At 49.0% G+C, this 8384-nt stretch overlaps 2 protein-coding genes across 2 annotated transcripts; both read right to left on the reverse strand.

Annotated features, from left to right (window-relative positions):
- Positions 1 to 3249: 3249 nt before the first annotated feature.
- On the reverse strand, positions 3250 to 6119 carry VAMP1 (vesicle associated membrane protein 1; the record flags this gene model as incomplete). Its single annotated transcript, XM_084296919.1, has 5 exons — positions 3250 to 3333; positions 3567 to 3725; positions 4465 to 4585; positions 4790 to 4971; positions 6042 to 6119. The coding sequence occupies 5 exons, from the start codon at positions 6117 to 6119 to the stop codon at positions 3250 to 3252; spliced, it is 624 nt and encodes a 207-aa protein (XP_084153045.1).
- A 1507-nt stretch (positions 6120 to 7626) lies between these two features.
- MRPL51 (mitochondrial ribosomal protein L51) lies at positions 7627 to 8282 on the reverse strand. Its single transcript, XM_084291838.1, has 2 exons — positions 8037 to 8282; positions 7627 to 7899 (listed from the first exon to the last, which is right to left on the reverse strand). The coding sequence occupies exons 1-2, from the start codon at positions 8263 to 8265 to the stop codon at positions 7703 to 7705; spliced, it is 426 nt and encodes a 141-aa protein (XP_084147964.1). The 5' UTR covers positions 8266 to 8282; the 3' UTR covers positions 7627 to 7702.
- Positions 8283 to 8384: the final 102 nt, after the last annotated feature.

An 8384-nucleotide genomic window follows, 5' to 3' on the forward strand; every position in this document is an offset into this window, starting at 1 on the left:
GCCCCAGGGAGTATTGTTTACAACTTAAAGTTAATAACAGCAAGGGCACATGGACCTAATTTTAAAGCAAATCAACACCGGACAGAGTTATAATTTCTTTTTAATGAGTTTAAGATATACAGGTGAAACAAAACAAGGGGGCACTTACCTTTATTCCAGCCATGCTTCAAGGTATGTTGTGAATAGCATGGTGCTTTTGGAGCTCTTCATTTGGATCCTGAATATGTCCCAGCACCACTCCAACCCCCATGAAAAACTGTCTGGGCTGATGGACCCAAAGGTAGCTTATCGAAACCCAAAGGCAGCACAGCCTGAGGAGCAGGAACTACCAGCAACACATCCATTCAAGGGTCCATCTCCCCTTACATTGCACTGTGGCTGGAAGTAATATTGGCTTGCAAAGCCTCTCACCCCAGAGCAGTGAGTCTGAATGTATTGTTAAAGACTTACCACTGAGTCGGTTCCAGTGGTATTGGAACTATACATGTATGCTTGACTAGCATCACTGCAATGGAAGACCGCCCGTTGCTCTGAGGGATGACACTTCAGGTGTGTGTATGGGATAGAAGTGACAAAAAATGTTCTTCCAAAAAGCAGTTTGGGATCCCAGCCCTTCCCCACCCACAGACAGACCAGACAGACTCGGTAAGGTGGTGAATTATGTTTCTTAGAGACTGTTTAAAGTACATGAGCTGATTACTGTAACATGCCAAGGGGATTACAGTTATGTTTATAGAGGAAATAAATTGCACGTGCATAACTAGCTGTAATGCTGTGGACAGCAGAATCCCTCGCTTTTACTCATAGGGCCTTGGTGATTTTTTTCTCCCCCACACACAGAGACACAGAGGGGAAAGGTAGCAGAAGAAGCAGAAACATACAACATACAAGAGAAAGAAATGGAAAAGACAGCCTAAGGGGACCTCAGCCCCCAGAGGAACAGTAGGAATGAGGCACCAACAGCTTGTTTAGAAGAGTTCGAGAGAACTGCTGGTCTGGGGGCCTCAAGCTTGTATGCCCACCCCCTAAAAGGCAGCAGTTAGTACAAGCAGGCCCTGGCTCCTCTTCAGCAGATGCACTTCTGACCATCCGTCACACCTCAGTTCCACTGGGAATTAGGCAAGTGCTCAGGGGATGAGGGCTGCATCACTCCAGATCTTCAACTCTGCTCTCACCCAAGGTAGGGAGGGATGGAATTGCAGGGAGGTGAACTCAGTGCAAATGAAATGCTTGGGCATGGAAGTGAGTGTGCAAAATCTAGTCCCTTCTTAGACACCCTGTGACAGGGGGAAAGGGGCTTCCCCAGCTTACCCACTGCAACCAAAAGCATCTGCTCCTCCCATTTTTTGTACTTTTGTACTGCACTCCCATATGGGAGCTCCATAGGTGTTCTTCCTCACAACCCCTTAAGCCTCGGCTGATCCCACCAGAGTATTCTACACCCAAGGCAGAGCTTCCTCAATTAAAGCCCTCTTTCCTGTCTAGATTACGGGCTACAACACAGCTTGTAAAGACAAGACGTACATTCCTCACAGGACTGCAGAAACTGAAGTACAGGGCAGCTCATTTAATCCCAGTTCGACAACACACTCATGCAATTCACAGCTCTGATTCTTTCTGAGGAACAAGGAAATTGCTTACAGAAAGCCATAGTGCTCCACACTACAAGTTTGTTTACAGCACAGACCACCCCAAATCTAGTGTTCAAAAAAGCCCACAGCAAGTAGGAAGATTTCAGCTTGACTGGCAAGATCTCTAGAGATCAAAGCTGCCAAACTAGCATCTGATGCAATACCCATGCCCAAAGCAGCATTTCCCTTTGAATCCCTAACTAACAGTATTTTCCTACCTTCTGCTGAAACTTAGGGCTTTCTGGTAGAAGAAACAGAACAGGTGTTCTTACTGAAAGCTGTGTGGCTCACTCAAGTCTTATTTGGAATACCTCCAGTCTCCTTCACCTCCACCATGTAGTAGATTTCCTTTGACATTCAATACAGTAACACTAGAAAGCTAAACTCCCATTCCTTGTTCTGCTACTACCTCAAAGTCTTCCAGAAAGCTACAAGATAGTAGAAAACCATAAGGTCCTGGCTTGTGCCTGCATAAATGAAAAGGAATATTTGATACACACCCAACCATCACACCATACTCCTTGCGGTTGTTCATTTGTTCCTTCTGGCAGATTTTATGCCCACACACGCCCTTCAGAAAGCAAGGAGACTCCTTTCAATTAACTGTGTTCAGTCTGTTGCACTTCACTGAGTTAATCATACAGACTCCCCTTTATTATAACTCACACAGCTACATTCAGAGAGCAAGTCACCTTAAAATAAAGATAGGCAGAATAAATTGCTTAAGTGCTCAAGTGCTTATCTCTCTATGGCTAGAGCAATCTAGATGACTACATCTAGCTCAGTCAGGTGGTTCAGCCGCTAACCAGCGCAAATTAGCAGTTATTTCAGAAACTCAGTGAAAAGCTGAAGTCACTCTTTATGGAGAACACAAGAATCTCGCATGAAATCCCGCATCCCCAAAGGCACTGCATTAAGGCATTCTCATTTTGCTAGTCTACAGAGGCACTAGTTGACAAGTTTACACCCAAAAATAAGCCACAGAAATTCCCCTGCAGAAGAGCAGGAGCCACCCACTCCTTCCCTGCTTCCCATTCCTTTACACTAAGATGACCCTCCCTAAAGCTGTGGCAGCTGTGGAAGAGTCTAACCTGTGCTCAGTAGAGCACTTCAGAATCTTAAATAGAAGACAAACCAGAACCAATAAAGGAATCAATGAAGAAGCTAGGTGGAAGGGAAGATTCAGAGGCAAGAAGAGACAGGCAATGGGACAGTAGGTGGCAGACTGAAGGGGCTACATTCAAGTAAAGAAGTAGACTGGAGACAAAGCAGGAAAAAAAAAAAGAATACACAGGAAAAAACAAAAGGGCAAGTTACACCAACAATCCCCTAGAGACATCCAAATCCCCCACCAGGAAGTGTACTTGCCAACCCACCCACTTCAAGATGCTGTCCCTCATACTTACAGGTTTACTTGACCAAGTAGGCAAGATTCCCCATTTCTACAATAGCCACCCCCACTTTCATTCCTTACTATGTAAATCATAGTATTTCCACAGTAAGTGTGGGAGTTCCAGCACCACCACCTCCCTTCCCCAGGGAAGGAAGTTACCACTTATGCAACCCTACAGATCATAAATCAAAAAGAAAAAGTTTCAGTTCTGGAGCTGGGGCTTCTTCACCTTTGATCCCAGTTCTTTCGGTACTTACTTGCAATCACCACCACCATAATGGCACAAATCACTCCCATCATGATCATCATCTGGAGAGAGAGATTATCAGACAGTAATACTCAGAACAAGATGACAAGTTCACAGCTTCCCTGATAACCAGGGAACATAAGCCTGAAAGCAGGAGATAAAAAGCCTCTAAGACTTTCCGCGGTGAAATAACCAAGCACGTGATTTATTTATTAAGCTTCAACTACTCTCTCAAAGGGAGAGCACCAGACTAATTTCCTTCTCATGAAGGAAATAATGAGATCAGGAAACTCACCTTGCAGTTCTTCCACCAGTACTTCCTTTTGAGTTTTGCTGCACTACTCTCAAATACAGAGGCACCAGCCTGAAGTGCATCTGCCCGGTCATCAAGCTCTGACAGTTTCTCATCTCGTTCCAGCACCTTATCTACATTTACACGCATTATGTCAACCACCTGGAGAAGGAAGAACAGTAGAAGTGGCTATCATGGTAAAGAGGGTTGAAAGTGTAAGAGCAATAACACAGCCAATAACCAATGTGAGATACTAACAAGTGAAAGCCTGAAATGAGGAAAAAAACAGGATAAACACATTTCAAGCCATCGACTATTTAGAAATTAGGAAAAGAGTCCTAGACACTCTGCTAAAGTGTCAGTACCATTAAACTATGTTTTCAGCACCCCACTTTCATCCATTTTTAGAAGTCCTCGAGCCCATCAAGCCTATACCACGCCCTCATCACAGCAATCGTTTGCTCAATCACAGCTAACCGCAGAGACAACTTAACACTGCATGTTGCTGCCCCATCGAGGCGTGAAGGAGTTACTGCGTGTCAGCAGACACCAGCCCTGTAAAATCAGGCAAGGTTCACTTCACCTACCAAATCTGCTCACGGGCTGCTCCCTTGGAGCTGCTGGCAGGGATTAGGAGCTGCTCTGGATGCGGTATGGCTTTATTTCCATAACAGAGGCATAAGATGAGGTACCAGGAATCTAACAGGACTACGCCTTAGATGTAGCACCTAGAATTAGGCAGCTTTTAAACCTAAGTTTTAAATGTAGAACTAATTCATCTCTTCCTCCAGCTTCTTTAGAGGCTGGTCGCAATGTTATTTCACTAGCCAGCACTACAGTGACTATTTGCTCGTTTCCAGCACCCACAGCCCCAAAGCAAGGAGCAGGCTCCGCTACCAACCTCCTCCACCTGCGCCTGGGTCTGCTGCAGCCGCCGGTTGCTGCTCAGGTTAGGGGGCGACCCGGGGGGACCCCCGGCAGGGGGGACCCCCTCGGGGGCCGGCTGCTGAGCTGGGTCGGACCTTGGGGGAGGAAAGCAGAGACAAAAGGCGCTCAGAGCCCTGCTGTGCGAAGGGCAGACCCCCCCCAGCCACCGCGCTGCCCCCGGCTGCTGCAATGCGCCACCCGGCCGGCTCGGGTCGCCGCAACCGGGCCCGTGCTCGGCTGCCTGCTCCCCCCCAGCACCCTGAGGCTGCCCCGTCCCGTCCCCGGTCGGGGGCACTTACATGGGCGGCCCGGAGCGCGGTGGGACCCCCAGGCAGAGCGCTGACGTGGAGCTCTGCACCGCGGGGCGCCCGGCGGCACACTGAGGGGGTAACGGCCGCTCGGCCCTTTTATAGCTGCGCCGGCCTCCGCCGCAGCCAATCAGCGCCCGCTGCTGCGGACAGCCCGCGGGAGTCTGAGCGGGCTGGGGTTTAGGGTTAGGGTTGTGTTTAGTATTAGGGTCAGGGTTAGGGTTAAGGTTAGGGTTAGCATTAGGGTTTAGGATTCGAGTTAGGGTTACGGCGAGGGTTATGGGTTGGGGTTAGGGTTAGGTTTCAGTTTAGTGTTAGGAATAGGGTTTGCATTAGGGTTAGATTTAGGGTTAGGGTTAGAATTAGGGTTAGAGTTGGCTATGGTTATGGCTACGGTTATGGTTATGGTTACGGTTACAGTTGGGGTTGGGTTAGCATTAAGGGTTGGGGTTAGGTTAGCATTAAGGTTACCATTAGGGTTAGTGTTAGGGTTAGCATTGAGTTTTGGGTTAGGTTTAGGGTTAGCATTAGGGTTAGAGTTATGGTTATGGTTATGGTTACAGTTAGAGTTAGCATGAGGGTTAGTATTTGGTTTAGGGTTGGGGTTAGCATTAGGGTTGGTGTTAAGGTTAGCATTAAGTTTTGGGTTAGGTTTAGCGTTAGGGTGAGGGTTAGGATTTGGGTTTAGGGTTTGGGTTTAGGGTTAGCAATAGTGTTTGCATTAGCGTTAGGGTTAGAATTAGCATTAGAGTTATGGTTATGGTTATGGTTAGCAATAGGGTTAGTGTTTGGTTTAGGGTTGGGGTTAGGGTTAGCGTTAGGGTTACCAATAGGGTTAGCATTAAGTTTTGGGTTAGCATTAGGGTTAGGGTTAAGATTTTGGGTTAGAGTCAGTGTTAGGGTTAGATTTCATTTAGGGTTTTGTTTAGAATTAGCATTAGGATTAAGTTTTGTTTAGGGTTTAGTGTTAGGGTTAGCATTATGGTTTAGGGTTAGGGTTTATGCTTAATATTAGGCTTATTTTAAGGTTTTAGGGTTAGGGTTATCATGAAGGTTAGCATTAGGGTTAAGGTCTAAATTTAGGGTTAACATTGGCATTTGGGTTAATGTTAGGGTATGGGTTAGCATTATAGTTAGGGCTTAGGGTTAGGGTTTGGGTTAGCATAAGCATTTGGGTTAGCGTTAGGGTTAGCATTAGTGGTTGGCTCAGTGTTAGTATTAGGGTTCAGATTCTGAGACCTACTGGATCAGGAGGGAGGACTCCTCCATTCGGGACAGAAAGGGAAGCAAGAACAAACTGGAAGAAGTCTCTCTGCAGCATTTTGCGTGGGGAGCAGGGTAGCAAGCAACTGCTTCAGAGCTACGTTGAACTACAACTTCATAAGGTCATGCAGGCCCTAATTTAAGGCTTTTAAGGACAAACCTGGAAAATTAGATACACAAAACAGCACATTACAACCTAGCATCCAAAAGGCTGTGGCTACAAAGAACATGGGGACTACTGAGTGTGAGAGAACGGCCCAGCTGCAGCCTTGGCAGAACTGAGGGGTTTTAAACTGTGCCTTCAGACAAATTGCAAAGGGACATGTGGGGGAAAAAGCTTCTGTAGCTTGGCAGCCTTCCCGCTCCCATTGTCAGGTGAGGACTGCTCCAATATCCTTGTGAACAGAAGGCAGAGCTTGCTGAATTACTGCTTTGCTTCACTTGGTATGAATGCCTCTCGAGACCCAGGGCAAACAGAGCTGGTACGTGGGGACTAAGAGCTGGCAAAGGGAACCAGGTACTTTCCTCATACTTCTCCAGTTTCTGACATTTCTAGACAAGGATTTGTTACACTCATGCTTTACACTTGTGATAACCCCCAAAAGCACCTTCCAGGTGCTCGCTCTGTCTCCCCTTGAATCCGTAAATATTCTGAATTCTCAACACCTTTGACAACAATCCCACAGGTCTACTACCCTGCTCCGGAGAACACAGACTTTGCAGTTGCTTGAACAGAGAATTTGGCTTCACCTTCCTAAGGCACAGACCCAAACCCTTTTTCACTCCCTGCTGCTTCCAACCAAATGCCTTTAAAGACGGAGCAATGTCACTCTGTAACAGGATACATCAGCAGCAGGTACCTTCCCAATTAGCTAACAGCCAAGCTACAGCTCAGGCAGAGGCATGCTCGTCTTCCAGATTTTATGCTGATTTTTTTCTGCAATGTGTAACAGCAGAGTTCACGAGAAGCAGGATGCTGGACTTGAGGGATCCCAGCTTTGACTCTCTATAGCTTAGAAACAAGTAACAGTCATGGAAAATTACAAGCTGAGAGTTTTTGTAAACCCATTAAGTGCCTAAATTGCTTAAATGAAAAGCTACTTGTTTGGTGTCATTAGTATGGGATTGTCATCAGTGTGAAACAGCAACAAGTCCTGTTCTAAAGCATGTTTTGATGTATTTCAACTAACAATTGGATCGTTCAAACTTAGCATTAATCACAGATAAGTGGAGGACAGGGTGCAAGAGGTAAGCATGAAGTATTGGGAGGCACAGTTATTGCTAACTTTATAATTTGGCTGAGGAAAAACCTAAGATGGAGCATAATGAATTTGCTGGGTGTGAGAACCTGGGCCTCACAAAGACTGAAAGGAAGCTGGAAGGCTGGCCAAAAAGTGGAGGAGTCTCCAGTAAGAGTTAGAAGATGCAGGCTGGGACTGCAAGAAGTGTGCCAGAGATGGCTGTCGGGGGCTGGACGTGCAAAGAGCTCTGTCCTGAGGCAGCAGCACGACCTTGGGACCAGCAACACACAGCACAGGCTGCAGGAAGCACTGGGAAACCAAACGTAGGAACAACAGTCTTTATTCAGACCACGACACCGCAGAAGCACGCTGGGCGAGCCAAACCCCCCTTGGCTCCTTCCTAGCGGTGCTTGCCGGTGCGGTTGAAGCGGCGGTACAAGAAGCGGATCCTCTTGCTGAGCTTGTGGTAGTCGTCCACGAACATGCGGTCGCCCACCATCCGCTTCTTGCGCAGGCACCGCTGCAGCTCGTTCCCCCGCCAGCCCCGCAGCCACTTGGGCCCCACGATCAGGTCCTTGGGGTGCATCTTGAAGCCGCCTGCGAAGAGAAGGAGGATGCGGGGTGAGACGAGGCGGGAAACCGGGGAAGGGGGGACCCCGAGGCGGCCGGCCCCGACCCGTGAGGGGGGTCCGTGAGGGGGTCCCGGTGCCCCCGGGCGGGCCGGGGGCGCTCACCCAGGATGCCCACGTTGTCGTAGACCCCGAACAAGGCCCGCTTCTCCGTCCAGCGATCCACCTGCTGCGGCTTGGGCGGCTCCCGCACGCGGAAGCTCGGCGACAGCCCGGCCAGAGGGGACGAGAGGGGCAGGGGGGGCCCCGGCCGCCCCCCACCGCCGCCGCCGATGCCCCGCGAGGCCGCGGGCAGCGCCAGGGCCCGCCCCGCCGCCCTCAGCAGCGCCAACATGGCGGCGTCCACGGGCGCTAACGGCCGCGCTGAGGGAAGGCGGGCGGCGATTGGGCGAGGCGCCGGGGGGCGGTCGCTCCTCCGGGCGCTGATTGGCTGAGGCGGCGCCGGGGGCGGGG

The sequence above is a fragment of the Netta rufina genome (assembly GCF_964035555.1).
Source record: "Netta rufina genome assembly, chromosome: 1".
Classification (NCBI taxonomy): Eukaryota; Metazoa; Chordata; class Aves; order Anseriformes; family Anatidae; genus Netta; species Netta rufina.

Coding starts and splice junctions, on each gene's coding strand:
- MRPL51 (XM_084291838.1), bottom strand. CDS start 8,265: ATGTTGGCGCTGCTGAGGGCGGCGGGGCGGGCCCTGGCGCTGCCCGCG. Junction 7,900..8,036: donor CGACAACGTGGGCATCCTGG/GTGAGCGCCCCC, acceptor TTCTCTTCGCAG/GCGGCTTCAAGATGCACCCC.